We start from the raw sequence: 16,217 nt of genomic DNA, 5'->3' as shown, positions 1-16,217 counted from the left end.
GGGACTGCGGCCGTTAGGTTGCCGAGCGATCTTATCTCGGATCGTTGGCCCGCAGTGGGCGCGAGCATCCGTGATCCCAGCTTCGGCCGCCGAGAGCCATTGTGTCGTGACTGTCTTGCATTCTCCCACGTCCTTGCAACAACTCCTACACTTCAATCTAGGACAGTATGGCAGCTCCTGTGGCCGGCCGTGCCTTCGCTCGCTCTCTCGCTTCGTCGACTCTCACAAAATGCAGCCGCCCACAATGTCTGAAGCTCAGAGCTCAGCAATCGGCGTTTAGACCAGCTATTAGGAGCTTCAGCGTGAGCGCGAAAGGTGCGAGTCGATTGCCGAAGCACGCTGATACTGGAGACTGACTTGTGCAGTATGGGCGAAGAAGTACACAGAGGACCACGAATGGGTTGAGCTCTCCGCAGACGGCGAGACTGGTACGGCCGAACCATGGCATGACAAAACAAGCATAACCCGCTGACGAGATCGTTGCAGCCACCATTGGTATCTCAGACTACGCCGCGAAAGCCGTCGGCGATGTCGTCTACGTCGAGCTCCCATCAGCAGACCTCCAAGTCGCCAAAGGCGAGTCAATCGGCGCAGTAGAGTCTGTCAAGTCTGCCTCCGACATCATGACCCCAATCAGCGGTGTGATCGTAGAGGCAAACAGCGTACTGGAAGAGAAGCCTAGCACAATCAACGAGAGCCCCGAGCAGGACGGCTGGTTGGCCAAGATCAAGGCCAGCAACGCAGAGGAGCTGGACACACTGATGGATGCAGATGGTTACAGGAAGTTCACGGAGAAGGCAGACTCCAAGTAGATTTTGAGGCTGCTGAGAGCGAGGTATCGGGCGAAGGCTTGGGGACGATCTTCAACATGGGAGGGAAAGAGCTGGGTCAACAGGCGAATGTGGAGGAGATGAAGTGCCAGCGATGGCCCCTCCAGGGGCTACTATATCACGATGTGAAACAAGAGTCGACGATGAAGCATCGTGCCACCGGCTGCTGCCGAAGCGGCAACTCTTGAACCTTTGTTGTGAAGATGTGAGGTTTCTGGCATGCTTACTTGCTGTGTGGTGCTCCGCGAAGAGCGACGATTCGACCTGGTCACCACCAAAATCCCATGAATTCCTCTGCAAGATCGCCGAGCACTTTCGCAATGTTGGTGGAAGGGATTACTGCATTTGGTCAGGCTGACCGCAAACAGGTCCGCTCGCCGCAATACCCGCTCCGATCTCAGCATGCCAGCAAACACCCAGTTCAACCCTATGGTCTCTGCCCTGCCGACGAGTGAGAAAGCGTGCGACCTGTGTTGCGGCATACGTTCATGTCTTTTGTATCGGCCATTAATCTTGCCGAAAGGCCTTCCATCATCCAGTTCAGGATTTTCGTGCATCGCTCTGTGCACCTGCCATTGGACCAGTGCGAGGACAGCGCTGAGAAGAACTCCAACCGGCTCCCACGTATGAACATCAACAAGAACCTCCATGACGAATACCACGGCTTCTACCGGGGAACTTGGTGCGTAAAGGAGCCGGCTTCAATGCGCAAGTTGTCAGTTTTCGCAACAGTTCTTCGTCGCGGCGACTGATGGATCTTCATCGGCAATGCGCTGAACTCCACGGTCAGACATAGGGCTGTAAGGGGTCCTTAGTAGAGAAGACAGCCTCTAAACGGGGAGAGGGCAGTGGGTGTGGAGGGAGGGTGCTAGAGCTTTCGTGATATAGCCCCTCATTGCGCCTGATGGAGTACTGACGAACTGTTGCATTCTACAGACCCCGTGACTACCACTGATGTTCTGGCGTCGGAACCTTATGGCACCGTTGCCTTGCACAGAGCATAATGTGCAAGACAACGGTGCCATATGAGCAGGCAGATGCAAACATGGGCCACCGAATCGAGCGTCAAGTCCTCCGTACGCGAATCCGCAGGATCATTCGCGAGTTCGAGAAAGTGAAGCGAGAGCTGGAGGACTATTCATGGCAGCAAGTGGCGGAAGAACTTCTGCGCTAGTAGAGCGTGATGCAAAGCACGTGGAGAGGTGTTGCCGCGGCGCATAGCTGTAGCACTGCTGGCTTCAAAAAGACCAGGAGACCACGAACGGAGGCAGGATGGAATCGCCAATGGCGCTTGAGGAAGCTGGGAGTCAAGAGATGTGGAGCGTCGTATTGCCATTGCTAGGGGTGAGGTCCTTGGCGAGAGTGACCCACCGCGCCTTGGACGGTCACCACGCACAGCTGATGAAAGAAGATTCTGGCTCTGTGGTTCAAAGGGCCTAAAGGTGTATCAAGCTTCGAGACTACGAATCATTGATTTCGATGACTACGAACCGACATCCCCCCGCTCCAAAACCCTCACCCTCTCCTCCGCCACTCTCAACCTCCTACCCAACTCCTCATACTCCCCCCTCAACCCCGCATCAACAGGCCGCACCATCCCAAACAACGTCCTCTCCTCAAACATCCTCCTCCACTCCTTGTCCCTCGCCACCAACCTCTGGTTCGCAACGTCCAGAGTCTCAATATGGTCATCTTCGGCGGTACAAAGCACAGGTCTCTTGGTATTTTCAAGCCGTTGTAGGAGTCTTTGGATGTAGTCGTCTTTCTGCGCGATCGAATGCTCGTATTGCTCTGCTTCGGCGTTGAGGTTGGCGATTTGGTCTTCGGTGTCGTGGAAGGCGTCTTTGGCTCGGGCCAATTCGAGGCGGAGACGGTCGATGCATTTGCAGCAGATGTGAGGGTCTTTAGGCTGTTTTGAACGCTTCTCAGGTGAACTCTGCTGTGGTGGGGAATCATTCCCAGGCTCGTGATCAGCCTTTGCTATCTTCTTCGCGGGCTGCTCGGTCGTCTCCTGGCTTTCGGCTTTGCGTTGGAGGCTCTTGCTCGCTAAGGTCCTGCGAAGGTCTTCATGGTCTTCCGCGGCTGTGGCTCGGGCTACAATGTCTTGCGCTTTTGGTATCCGATCGGTTCTGTTGGTACTTTCCGCGCCGTTCTGTCTAGAGATGGATCTAGTCGTGCGCCGGTCGTTACTGGGAGTGGTCATGGAATTGCTACTACTTGATGCAACGGCCGCGCCATTTGAAGCTGCACGTGTCTTTCGTTGCTTCGTCGTCTTCGAGCTCTTTGCCCCTGGAGCATCGGTTTCACTTGATCCTGTGTTGCCGACTCTACCACTCATGGTTATCGCTCATGATTGCAGAAATGTGGCATTGAGTGGCATTTATGCAAGCATGTTGGCATTGGATCTGACGGGTCATTGTTCGCCGAGACAGTAGCTGGTTCCTGCATGATCCGGTGAAGATTGCCTGTTTCTGCGGACTGCAGACAAAGACTCGCACTTCGCGTGCAGTGTTGAGATAGCAAGAGCCTGTCGATGGAAGAAGTGTGAGAGTGCTTCACCTGGGTCGATAGAGCAATCTCGGTGCCATGAATCACTGCCGCGTTTCGAAGTAAGGCTATCGGAGCGGATTTAGTGCCATCGGATCGCTTTGCCTGCTGCCAGGCATCCGCTGGTGGAATAGGTTGGCGAGGCTTGCTCTGGCCTGAACACTACTTCATAGAATCGAAGGCGGACCTCTGCCAACACTGTCCGCAGCGGCGAGGCGTTCATGAGGCGGTGCCGAGAGCTGTTGTCAGTAGATTCAGTAGTTACTTAGCACATCTCGTGGTGTATCTCCGGCCTGTTTCGGCCATGTGAGGGAGTACAATCGCATGTCTTTACTTGACGCGCCGAACACGCTGTAGCAGCGTTGCTCTATCCAGCGAAACCCATTGGTAATGTAAGGAGCATCCAACGAAACTCTCATTACGAAATAGGGCATGTTGATTGCAGACGATTCTCCGTCCATGCCCTTCATGCGATATACCGGTTGGTGTTGATGTTTTGCGAGAGAAGAGGATCAACTGACGTCGAGTTGTAAGGCGCCAAGGCCGGAGGGGGATCTCAGTCAGCAGCTTTGCAACTGCTGGCCTCAAGCTCTCCCAATGTTGACCCCGAACATCTGTCTGGTGCAATGCTCCTGAGTGTCTCATATGCATTGAACGCACCAGCACGACCCAATGACAGTGATGAATGGCGCAATCAACATCTCATTCCTCGAGCTTGAACCGGGCTGAAGAGACATGGCTCCTCCCTTCGAATCGCCAGCTCCGCAACCTGGTGTCCATATCACTAAGGAACATATCTCTGGCCCATGCATCACCCTCGCGCAACAGAAACAAGGCTATCGATGACGATGCACTGCCGCAGGCCCTCAAGTCGCCCGCCAAACTTGTTGCCTTGCGAGAGCAGAAGGCATTGGGACATTCGCGAAGTTCGACCGATCTGCGTGCCGTGCTAGAAGATGATGTGGCGGACTCTCCTCCAGCGGAAGCCGTGACAAATGGAAGCCCTGTACCAAGCAAGCAGAAAGAGAGGCCGCAGCGTGCAGCTTCGGGCACTCCGAGACGCCCGGACTTCAAAAGGTTGCGAAGACGAAGCACGATCGAGTGGGCAAATGCTACACCGCAGAAGAGGCAGGAGAGGCTGGAAAATGTGACGAAGGAGAGAATGGTAGACGTGTTCTTTAGTATACACATCAAGGGCGTTGAAGGTTGGTGCGTGCCAGATACCATAGGCATTACGTGCAGGCAAGCTGATATTCCATATAGAGCCTGTATACGCTTCGGAAACCATCGAAAAGACCATGAATCCTTCTTTTCGCCATATTGATTGGCTTACTTGTGGGCCTGGCGTCACTCGACAGCAAGTGCTTGCGCTTCGTGTCTGGGTCAAAGGAGCAAAGACAGGGTTGTGGCTGCAGCTTCTGCAGCTGAATATTGAGCTCAGCAGCCTGCGGTATCTGGGTAAAAGTGTGAGTTCTCCACGTCATAGACATTACTCGAGACTGACGTCCACAGCTTGATGATCTTGATCGGGCATTACCACAGAATGCCGTCTTGTTCCACATGATCGATGGCGTATACACATCCTTCACCGACTCGCTGTCTGAATATGTCCCTGCTGGCCATGGCTCACTGCGACACAATAAAACGGCTGGGACCCAACGGACATCACCCAGTTCGTCCTTCGATGCTCTGCTCCGGCTGTCGAAGCTAGATGATAGCATACAGGATGCTTTGGCCACCCGCGATCAGCTGGCGAATGACCTGGAACTTTTGCTACAGGAAAACAAACAGGCCCTCTGCGAGCGCGACGAAGTCGCCGAAGCCGAGGATCGGCTGAAGACCATCGAATTTGCGAAGAAGACGGTCGAGAAACAGCTTGAGAAGGCACAAAAGCAGCAAGAAGAGAAGCGGCAGTCCCTGTCTTCACGACGCAAGCTCATGGACACAGATTCGGCGTCCCGCGGGGCAGTCTTGACGAGGATGCAGCAAGAAAGAAGTGACCTGCCGATCTCGCGAGAAGAGCACAATGTGAAGCGCAGAGCTGTTCAAAACCAGCGTCGCCGAATATGCGAGGACATCCAAGGTTGCTATCCCATTGAGCCTGTGTCTGGCAAACCACTGGCTTTCAGCATTCGGGAGCTACACCTTCCTAATGCCGAAGACTTGGACTCCGAGCCACCCGAAGTGATTTCTGCAGCGCTCGGTCATGTGGCTCATGTGCTCCAGCTGCTTGCTTTTTACCTGAAGCAAGCACTACCATATCCGGTCACGCCACGTGGGAGTAGCAGTACAGTCTACGATCCTATCAGTCTCCTGCAGCACAATAGCCGCTCTACATCCGCAAATGCTGAGCAGACCTTGCGCACATACCCCCTCTTCAGCAAAAGCGTACCACGATTCCGCTTTGAGTATGCAGTCTTTCTGCTGAACCAAGACATTCGAGTTCTGCTTGAAAGTGCTTACAATCTCAGAGTGCTGGACATTCGACAGACACTACCAAATCTCAAGTATCTGCTCTTCGTGGCCACAGCAGGCGAAGGGGAGCTACCCGCTCGGAAAGCTGGCGGGGTTCGAGGCCTTATGCGAGTTCCTGCTATGGAGCGAACTGGCAGCCAGGACTCGACTGCTAGTGGTATGTCGGGTTTGACTCTCATTGGCAACGGTAAGCCAAGAGGAGCTGCCGACAGACTGCGAGAAATCAGCGGGAGAGGGAAGAACGCTGTCACGGCGTGACTCACAGGCGTGTCAACGCGCTCAAGGACGATCAAGGCTATGCTCATGCTAGCGTCTTGCTAGATCTCAAAGGGTACTACAGCTAGGACTGGTATGTCACTGTCGTTCTGTTCAGCACGATTCAAGATTTGCGGCAGTGCCGAAAGAGGAATCCCGAGCCAAGCAGTTGTCCATATCAGGACATGAGAAGCACCTGCTCTCTCTCGAGACGGTTGCACATACTAGTAGCCCGCCAGCCCCTCGCTCCGGATACGATCTTTGATATCTGCACAGGTCAGAGACCTGAACAATACCTGCCCCGCATCTAGTGGTTCGACATGTTAGGCTTGGCAGACAACCACGCGAGAGCAGTCCGAGTCTCTCCATCTGGGCCTCCATATCCGAAGTCGGACCAGGCTTCAGCCGTCCCATGATCGTGCATGACCATGGTCTCCACGCGAAGAAGCCCCTTTCGAAACGCATTCTCGTGCCTTGGCCAGACTGCTCAGTGCTGCCACGGACCATTCTCTGCAATCCGAGGAGGATATCCGGCCCGCCACTCCGCGAGTAATATTATGCATGATTTCCTGGACTTGAAAGATTTGCCTGCTCGACGGTTTTTGTGCCATACCACAAAGACGACTACCTTCCTAGCCAGGAAAGTGGAAGGTCTTACTCAAGCATACCACAGTCCGTCGACAAAGTGTCTCGTTCATGACCATGGGCGCCACCAAACCTCGCTCGAAAGCCATTGGTGATGAATTACAAGCAGTCCTGCCGAACGATGGACGACCGTGGTACACCAAAGCCCATCTCATCAAGTTGAATTGGGTCATCCTGTCCTTGATGCTGTTCTGTAAGAGCTGCGCTTAGAGATGGTCGTCGAAAGTAGCATCACTAACCACGATATGTACCATCAGCTTCGGCAAACGGCTATGATGGCAGCTTGATGAACGGTCTGCAAGCACTCGATCGATGGAACGACTTCATGGACACACCGACTGGAGCTTGGCTTGGCTTCATGGGCGCGATTTATTGGGTCGGCAATGGCATATGCTACGCCATGTCGGCCTGGGTGGCTAACAAATACGGACGCAAGCCTGGCATCTACCTCGGATACATCTTCCTCGTTCTCGGCGTTGCTATTACGGCTGGGGACCGGGACTACTATTTCGTCCTTATGCGCTTTTTCGTCGGATGTGCGAGCGCCTGGTTCTCAGGGCCCGTCATCGCCCTGATCAACGAGATCGCATACCCTCCCCATCGTGGCGTTTCGAACGCACTCTACAATTGTGGCTGGTATGTCGGTGGTACGATCGGTGCTTTCGTCACCTTCGGCACACGCAACCATGAAAGCGACTGGTCCTGGCGTATTCCGACCTACTTGCAGATCTTGCTTCAGATCGTCGCACTGCCTGGGCTGATATTCGCACCTGAGAGTCCCCGATGGCTTGTCAGCAAAGACCGCAACGAGGAAGCACGCCGAATGCTGGAGATTGCTCACGATGGTGTCAATAACCCTGCTCTCATCAACTATGAGATGATCGAAATCACGGCGACACTTCAGGCAGAGAGACAGGCTGCGACTAGTGCAAGCTACGCGGAGATGATAACGACAAAAGGCAACCGTCATCGACTATTCATCTCCATCACGATTGGCCTCTTCTCGCAGTGGGTCGGTCAAGGTGTCATTTCGTACTACCTACCGCTCGTCCTGAACACTGTCGGCGTCACAAGTACAAGAGATCAGACGCTCATCTCAGCGTGCCTCCAAGTCTGGAACCTGATCTGGTCCGTCGCAGCAGCTGTTCTGGTCGATGTGCTCGGACGACGATTCTTGTTCTTGTCCTCGGCTGCGATCATGCTGCTAGGCTATGTCATCACAACGGCACTGAGTGGCTCCTTTGAAGAAAGCGGAAACTCTGGCACTGGACTTGCTGTTATCCCATTCTTGTTCATCTTCTTCGCTGGATATGATATCTCACTGTAAGCACCATGCCACTCTCCGTGATTTTAAGACACTAACCACATCACAGCACACCCCTGGTAACAGCCTACCCCTGCGAAATCTGGCCCTACCGCCTCCGCTCCCGCGGCCTGACCGTCATGGGAATCTCTGTCGTGGTCGGCATTGTCTTCAACACCTTCGTGAATCCCATTGCCCTCGACAACATCGGCTGGAAGTACTACATCGTCTTCATGGTCATCATCGTGCTGTATGGTATTACGGCGTTCTTCACGTATCCAGAGACGAGAGGACACTCGCTCGAGCAGATTGCGCATATCTTTGATGGCGATGATGCAGCTGCACCTCCGCCCGAAGTTATTGCGGAAGAGACGGCGGAGAGGGGTAGGAGTGTTACGGGGAGTGAGAAGGTTGCGTTGCAGCATGTTGAGAAAGCGTGAGTTTCGATGAAGCTCATGGGAAGAAGAGTCCAAGGGCGTTATTTGAAGAGAACTCTGTAGAACCGTCTAGCGGATGAGTATACATAGTTGGGCCCTCTGATAAACATATCTTCTTTCAAAGCCTAGGCCCAGGCAATACATAAGCTGTCATTCGGTTATTCTGCTGGAGATTCTGCCACCACCCCTTGCGACATGGACAACTCCCGGCTGCTGAGCTTGCCTCCTGAGCTGCGGAACGAGATCTACCGCTACGTCCTTGTCTCAGACACTCGTATCATAGTGTCCCTTGGGCCAACCGCCGAGCCGCCCGAGATCTCACCAAAGCTCAAAGTCAAAGCGAAAGACGCTCTGATGCCCCTTGCCGACGACCTGGTGCACCAAGAGTACGATCGGAGCAGCATTGCTGCCCGCCTGGCACTCACCTCCGTATGCAAGCAGAAGCGAGCCGAAAGCCTTCCAATACTTCTAGGGGAGAATAACTTCACGATGGTCATTATAAACGGTCAGTACAGACCCCTGATACGCATGGATACGCGTCTCTACTTCCTGCTTCTCAGAGGATGGCTTAGCTGTCTTGACGGCTTCGCGCCGTGCTTGAAGCATATCACGTTGGACCTAGGTGTACGAATCGAACACCGAGACCCAGACGCAAAGCCCCTTCTCGAGACCCTCAAGGGCTTGAAAGCTGTATTCAGGTCGTTTAGTTGCGATTCAGTCGTTTTTACGCGCATTCACCTCGGTCAATTGCCACGAGGGAAGGATTCGAGACTCCACGCGCAGCTCGGTGGCAGCACTAAACAAAAAGCGCTCGATTTCCTGGCCGATGCTGTGGAGGTGGTTAGAGATCAGCTTTTCGAAAGGTATGCAAATGCCGAAGATGATGTGCTCAAGAAGAAGGGACTGAGCGATCCGGGCGCACTTAGAAAGGTTGAAGACAATCTGTTTGGGTGGAAAGCATGGGTAGAGGCTGTGCTGGACAAGATGGATGAAGATCCTTTACTGCGTCTGAAGAACGAGTAGCAGTAGTCATAACGAAGAACAATGACATTCTAGTGAACATTCCGAAGAGGGTAGGTAATCATCTGCACGAGTGAATGTTTCTGCAACGCATGTGTGGTCAGCGCCGCTTGGCTTCGCTCGATCGTCCACGCTTGACTTCGCAACTTTCTAGCCTCCAATCTATCACCAGCTTCCTTTGACATCTCTCGGATTGGTCCTTTGTCAACCCCTCCTTTCCCCAGCAAACAAAACACTGCGCCCACATCAGCCGCCATAGCTCTGCGACACCAGTGCTGATACCGAGAGTACCGCATCGCGCGATCACTCCAGAACTCGAGATGGACAAATCACCACTGCGCAGGCTTCCAGGAGAGCTGCGCAACCGGATCTATCGTCTCGCTCTGATCCAGCATGACCCTGTCAAGCTGGATTCTACCGGCATGAACAAGTTCATCGACTCGGGAAGCAAACGCAATGTCAAGAATGCGCTCGACTTACCCTCCACCCGCAAGCAAGTCCGCGAGGAAGGACTGTCCATCTTCTTTGCCGAGAATCGCTTCGAGATCAAGACTGATATCTTGAATGGGGATGAGAAGCACGTAGCGAAGGCTATGTTCTCTACACGCATTGCCATCGGCGGTTGGCTGCTATCTCTGGGCGATTCTGCGCGTCACATTGGGAAGGTCACAGTCGTCCTCAGTGGATGGGTGGCATGGCACCATTCCGAGGACTGGGTTGAAGCGGCGGTCGTGCGAGTCATGACGGAGCTGCGCTTTCTCTTCTCGGGCACTTGTGCTGCCCCGGAAGTGCATTTGAGGTGCAACTGGTCTCACGTAAAACGCCGTAAGAAGGACTTCTTCGTCAATCCTGTCTTGGCGCTTACGTTCCGCGATCATAGCACAGCCCGTCAAGCGTTGTCTCAGGCCTTTGATGATGAGGAGGGACTGGTGAGGAGATCGACGCCTAAGCTTGGCGAGGGCAGCTATGGGCTGATAGATGCCGATGAGAGAGAATTGCAGCTCCAGCGGACCCGGGAAATGGTTGGCATATTGACGGCAAGAATGGGGAGAACCTTTGTGTCATAGAGAAGTGTGCGGAGGGCAGATTGTGTAGACCACAACGATTCGGTTGCAAGAGAAAGCTGACAGATGGCCAATGAGGAGTGATCCCCAAAGTCATGAAGGCTCGGTTGGTGCGTGGCCTCGTCGCAGTGGAGGGATTGCATCACAACGTCGGGCTCATGCTCCGGACGAGGACAATGATCCACCCTTGGTTCCAGCACTTGCTTCGAATTGCCGTTGATTCAGCGAGACATCAATGCCAAAGACAATCAAATGCCTCCTGACCCAAGTCCTCCCATGGTAAACATCCTCGTGCACCACCACGTTCCCGCTCGCCTTTGATACCTTGAAGTGACTGAGCCCGGTCTGACCAAGCCAGGCGGCGCACCTGTGATTCTGACAGTGACATGACTTGTCGCTTGCCCTGTTGCCATGTTGATATCCACAACAGCATCAACATTCTCCAGATTCATCTCTGGCCATGAAGAGAAGAGCCAGTCGTTCATGTCCACGAAATCTTGCAGGCTTCTAGTCTCAGTATGCTCGAGAAGTCCAGATGAGCATTCGAAGTCGCTCGACATCATGTTCCATGGCCATGCTGTTTGATCTTGCATTCAGGAGTTGACAGCATCCGTGACTGCTTGTATGAAGGCCAGTAGGTGTCGCTCCACATCTCCCCTCGTCTTGAGAGCCCACGGCCCAGTCCCTGATGCCATCGTACTATCTTGACGACATTCCACCTGATGGGCACACTCGCGTGATCAATACGACGTGTGCCATCGAAAGGTCACAACGTACAGAGTCTATCAGTAAAGAATCCGGCAGGAGTGGTCGCAACCCCTGTAAAGCACGGCCCGGCGGCTCGCACCGTTCGCTTGCTGACATTTTCCACTCCTTCTCCCGCATCGTTCATTCACTCACTCATCAAAGATCATCGCATATGCATCTAATCCTTCGACTGACCGACCACCTTAGAGAAGCATCGCCATGCGATACCCCAACGGATCTACGGCTCCCACGGCGCCGTACAGCTCGAAAGCTAGTCGCTAAGCGAATGTAACTTTGGCTATTCGACATCCATGGGTGAGAGCACGTCAGTTTATCTGCTGGGGAACCCATGGCCAACATTTCGAGCTGGAGGAAGGCAAGGTAGGTAGCTATTTGGTAGATAAGTATCTCTTGGCCTGGAGCCGTCCCGCCGAAGCGGTTTCTGACATCTTCTTGATTGCTTGTGTTGGCGCCTCCGGCATGGCAGACGGTGCTAAATCGAGTGGTGTAGATGTCACAGCTGTACCTCTCGAGAGTCTCTCGGACGGCAAACCCCCAACAAGCGATATCGTCAGTGCTGAAGACCAAGAGCGGACCGTCTCTAACGAAGACGACACTGAGTATCGAAGGGGACACCCAATCATCAAAGATGGCACGTGAAGTGGCTTGATACTCTGGGATATGCGCAGCTGACGACCCACAGGCACCGATGTGTCGAAATATCTAGTCGACGTTCGAGACGATGGCGATCCGTCATTCACGTTCCGCTCCATGGTGCTTGGCTCTCTCTTCACCGCGCTGTCAAGCGTCATAACGATGCTGTACCAGTTCAAGCCAGTGCAGATTCAGGTATCAGCTGTGTTTCTGCAGTGTAAGTCGAAATAAGGTCAAAGCGCAGATTACTACTAACAGTTCTGCAGTGCTGGTCTTCGTCTTCGGCGAGGCCTGGGCGCGCTTCACTCCTTCACCAGACCGGGTACCTGGGAGATGGCTACAAACTGTCTTTCGTTTCCTCAACTTTGGACAGCCATTTGGTATCAAAGAGCACGTTGTCGCCGCGCTCATTGCATCATCCGGGAACAATGGCCTTTCTGGTGTGGACATCTACGCGGTCGAACGACTCTTCTACAACAAGTCTGTCACGGCCTCAACGGCTGTTCTAGCAACATTCTCGATCTCTCTATGTGGGTTTGTGCTGGCTGGAGTCTTGCGTCCCTTGATCGTGTACCCGGCCGAAATGGTCTACTGGTCCACGTTGCCTCAAGTCATTCTTTACCAGAAGCTTCACCTTGACCGAAAGGCTAATCGTGATCGACTGGCCAAGTTTGGTTGGGCACTGGCATTGGCTGCGATCTGGGAGTTCTTCCCTGCTTACATGGTCACCTGGTTCGGAGGCTTGTCTGTGTTCTGTCTGGCTTCATTGAATGCACCCAAGAAGACTCGCACCATCTTCACGACTATCTTCGGCGGCGCTTCTTCGAACGAAGGCATGGGTCTTCTCAACTTCTCGCTGGACTGGCAGTACATCCAAAGCCAGTATCTCAGCTACCCGTTGAAGCAGCAGATCAATGCCTGGATTGGATTCGCCATCTTCTATGTGGTCATGGCTAGCCTATACTATGGCAATGCATGGAACGCCAAGACCTTCCCCTTTATGTCCACCTCGCTATACAAAGCGGACGGCACCAAGTTCTCCATCACATCGGTCCTCAATAGTCAGGGCACCATCGACTACGAGAAGCTCGGCGAAATCGGCTTGCCGCACCTCACTTCGAGTACAGTCTGGGGCTTTATCACCCAAAATCTGGCGATCGGGGCCCTCATCACTCATGTTGTCATCTTCTTCGGCAAAGACATGGTCCAGGCATGGAAACAAGCACTCACCCGGACACAGCCCGACCCGCACTACCAGGCTATGCTCAAGTACAAGGAGGTCCCAATGTGGTGGTATCTCGCAACGTTTGTCCTCTGCTTCTTCGCTGGACTCATTGTGAATCTAAAGGGCGACACAACACTCTCCGCATGGGCATACATAGTCTCTCTGCTGCTGGGTGCGTTCATCGCGCCGTTCTCCTGCATTCTCTACGGTCTGTATGGCACTGGCGTCTCGACTAACCAGCTGTCGAAAATGGTAGCTGGAGCTGTCCAGCCTGGCAAACCCTTGGCTGGGCTGTACTTCGCCAGCTGGTCTCATCAGGTCATTCTGCTTGCTGTGAACTTGGCCAACTGGTTGAAAGTTGGTCAGTACACAAAGATACCACCTCGCGTGATGTTCTGGACGCAGATCTACGCAACGTTACTGGGCGCGGCCTTCAACTACGTCGTGATGACCGTCATAGTCAACGCAAAAAGGACGATTCTGCTAGACCCTCAAGGCGACAATGTCTGGAGCGGTGCCTGGATGCAGAGTCTCAACAGCCAGGCGATAACGTGGGCGCTTGCTAAGGAAGTGTACGGCACCGCTGGGCAATATCTTATCGTCCCAATGGGTCTCATTATTGGACTGGCCGTGCCTGTGATCCACTGGGTACTTCTCAAGTTCATTCCTCGTCTTAGTCGATGGCCTCTGAACACCGCAATCATCGCGTCCAACGCCGGACAGTACTACTATGGAAATACATCGTTCGTGTGGTCCACGATTGCGGTCGGCGTATTCTCACAGGTCTGGCTCAGAAGGAAAAGGCCAGACATCTACAACAAGTACAACTACCTCATCGGCGCTGCCCTGGACGGTGGATCGCAAATTGTCGTCTTCGTGTTGTCTTTTGCAGTCTTCGGAGCCAGTGGGAAGAGCCATCCGTTTCCCACTTGGTGGGGAAATCCCTCTGGCAACCCTGACCATTGTTTGTAGCCGCATGCTATGCCATTGAATCTATGATGTACAGTCAGACCAATCGAAATTGTCTTGCAGCGCAACCGCCAGTCTGCCCCTTTTCCGGGCGACTGCTTCCTCGACTGGGGATAGCAAACCCGAAGTCCACTACCTGCCGCCTGCATTCACCTTTTGTATACATTGTGACCTACTGTCATGATGGACAAATGCGTTTTGCAGTCGGACATCATCAAGAACACATGTCTTATGCATTGTACCTCCACGCCTAGCCTCCGAGCATATTGCGGATGATCATTCACCCACCTCCCTGCCAGTCTTTGCGCTGGCACAAGGCTTAAGCTGTTTGTTCAACCTTCTTGCCAGATAATATCACTGCTAACACATGCCTAGCACCTTGTACGGTCGACGAAGAGTGTGATTCTTGCACACCCGATGGATACGATGTGGGATGTCTCTGTATTTATTCAATACATCCATGCTCCTCACTTGCTGCTTCTGACATATAATAGATAGATAGATTTGTCATTCCCCTGTTCTAGGACCCTATCCGGCCTATGCAGGTATATATCTATTGTTATGTACAAAGGGAAACCCGAATAGGTGAAAACCCTTCCCGCCCCCGACTACTCCTTGTCTAGTTTAGCTTTCCCTCTAAACGTACGTAGTCCATGTCACTACCCCGTTAGCCCCCGCTCCCAGCCGGTCTCGTCGCGCTGCGTCGTGTCCTCTCTTCCTGCACTGTTCCTACTAGGCGGTACTGTTCTAGCCAGCCCTTCTCTAGTATCTAGTTCGTAATGCGCCGTAGGTCCTCAGCGTTGTTAAGAAGTGCCCCAATCGTCCGGTTCCTCGCCTTTGCCATCCACTCCCCCCTTCCTAGCGACCACCTCGGACAGACGAGGAGTGCGTGCCGTACGTTCTGGGAGCGATAGCCGCAGGGGCAGCTAGTATTCGTGTATCCTGGAACCTTCCTCTATGATAGGTACCCCTAGAGGCCGATGTGTTCGCTTCGCAGTTGGGTTGCTATGCTACTCTGTGCCCTCGTAAGGCGGTAGTGGATGAGCTTCGGGGGGTGCTTGACCGCGGATTTTGTAGCTGACTATTCCTTAGGTTGTCCCGCTGGCTGAGGGCGTCCACTATGCCCTACAACCTGGTTGTTCCACCTCTCTTTCCATAGTTGCTCTACAAACGATTTCTCACCTTCCCATTGTGTTGCTAGCTGTTCGTCCCTTGCCCGGTAGTTCGGCTCGTTTCCGGGTCGAATGCCCCTATACGCTAGTACTAATTCGCGGGCCCTTGCGACTGCACTGGCGATGACCTTCTGTACTAGGTACTGTGCCGACTTGCCTAAGTAGGAGGTCCGTAGTCCCTGGATGTATAGGTCGATCGGCGGTATAGCGGTCTCGTGCTCAAGCATCCTCGTTAGTGTCGACTTATATGCCCCGGTGACCTTCCTTAGGCATTGGTTTTGGATCTTCGCTAGCGGCGCGACGAGTCCCTTCGATGGGCAGGCCCTCTCGCCTAAGGACCACACTTGGCTGCCATAGGTAAGGACTGGCCGTACAATAGCCGTATATAGAAGTCGTGACTGCCGGAAGTCCGCCCCCTATATGGACGCAGTGAGCCTCTAGCATGATGCCATATTCTGTTCAGCTTTCCGTAATATTGCCTGTACGTGCTTCCTCCACCGTAGCGCCGGGTCCACCCATAGTCCGAGGATCCTAAGCTGATTTGCCGGGTTAGTCGTGTGCCCCTGTATCTGGATAGAAGCTTGCATATTGTGGAACCGTGGCCGGCGCGTAAAGTGTATCAGATTGTACTTTTCTGGGGCAAACCGAGCCCCGTGCCTCCTAGCCCAGTCCTCGCAGATCTTGTGCTTCTCTTCTAGTAGCCTACAGTTCTCCTTAGTCGAGGAAGACCACGCTAGGATGTTTGTGTCGTCTACGAAGCCGCTCGCAGCGGTGTTCTGGGATTCTAGGGCTGGGAGCAGCGTCGCCATAAAGAAGAGGAACAGAATAGGTGCTAGCGTTGAGCCTTGCGGGATTCTAGTGTGGACTGCTTAAA

General features: G+C 53.6%; 7 protein-coding genes across 7 annotated transcripts; 6 read left to right on the top strand and 1 right to left on the bottom strand.

Moving 5' to 3' along the window:
* Positions 1-167: 167 nt before the first annotated feature.
* On the top strand, positions 168-812 carry CLAFUR5_03746 (Glycine cleavage system H protein, mitochondrial; the record flags this gene model as incomplete). Its single annotated transcript, XM_047902894.1, has 3 exons — positions 168-315; positions 366-428; positions 487-812. The coding sequence occupies 3 exons, from the start codon at positions 168-170 to the stop codon at positions 810-812; spliced, it is 537 nt and encodes a 178-aa protein (XP_047757843.1).
* A 1,501-nt stretch (positions 813-2,313) lies between these two features.
* On the bottom strand, positions 2,314-3,168 carry CLAFUR5_03745 (uncharacterized protein; the record flags this gene model as incomplete). Its single annotated transcript, XM_047902893.1, has 1 exon — positions 2,314-3,168. One exon carries the CDS (start codon positions 3,166-3,168, stop codon positions 2,314-2,316), a length of 855 nt encoding a protein of 284 aa, XP_047757842.1.
* An 894-nt stretch (positions 3,169-4,062) lies between these two features.
* Positions 4,063-6,110, top strand: CLAFUR5_03744 (UV radiation resistance-associated protein; the record flags this gene model as incomplete). Its single annotated transcript, XM_047902892.1, has 3 exons — positions 4,063-4,582; positions 4,641-4,843; positions 4,890-6,110. 3 exons carry the CDS (start codon positions 4,063-4,065, stop codon positions 6,108-6,110), a joined length of 1,944 nt encoding a protein of 647 aa, XP_047757841.1.
* A 693-nt stretch (positions 6,111-6,803) lies between these two features.
* On the top strand, positions 6,804-8,495 carry CLAFUR5_03743 (Lactose permease; the record flags this gene model as incomplete). Its single annotated transcript, XM_047902891.1, has 3 exons — positions 6,804-6,945; positions 7,010-8,075; positions 8,126-8,495. The coding sequence occupies 3 exons, from the start codon at positions 6,804-6,806 to the stop codon at positions 8,493-8,495; spliced, it is 1,578 nt and encodes a 525-aa protein (XP_047757848.1).
* A 192-nt stretch (positions 8,496-8,687) lies between these two features.
* CLAFUR5_03742 (uncharacterized protein) lies at positions 8,688-9,515 on the top strand (the record flags this gene model as incomplete). The annotated part of the gene is made up of 1 exon (XM_047902890.1): positions 8,688-9,515. The coding sequence occupies one exon, from the start codon at positions 8,688-8,690 to the stop codon at positions 9,513-9,515; it is 828 nt and encodes a 275-aa protein (XP_047757847.1).
* A 317-nt stretch (positions 9,516-9,832) lies between these two features.
* On the top strand, positions 9,833-10,579 carry CLAFUR5_03741 (uncharacterized protein; the record flags this gene model as incomplete). Its single annotated transcript, XM_047902889.1, has 1 exon — positions 9,833-10,579. One exon carries the CDS (start codon positions 9,833-9,835, stop codon positions 10,577-10,579), a length of 747 nt encoding a protein of 248 aa, XP_047757846.1.
* A 1,055-nt stretch (positions 10,580-11,634) lies between these two features.
* Positions 11,635-14,174, top strand: CLAFUR5_03740 (Oligopeptide transporter 4; the record flags this gene model as incomplete). The annotated part of the gene is made up of 3 exons (XM_047902888.1): positions 11,635-11,704; positions 12,027-12,194; positions 12,244-14,174. 3 exons carry the CDS (start codon positions 11,635-11,637, stop codon positions 14,172-14,174), a joined length of 2,169 nt encoding a protein of 722 aa, XP_047757845.1.
* Between the last annotated feature and the right edge of the window lie 2,043 nt (positions 14,175-16,217).

This window comes from Fulvia fulva, chromosome 2, assembly GCF_020509005.1.
Source record: "Fulvia fulva chromosome 2, complete sequence".
Lineage (NCBI taxonomy): Eukaryota > Fungi > Ascomycota > Dothideomycetes > Mycosphaerellales > Mycosphaerellaceae > Fulvia > Fulvia fulva.
Note: the sequence above shows the minus strand (reverse complement) of the source record. Positions and strands in the feature narration are given on the sequence as shown.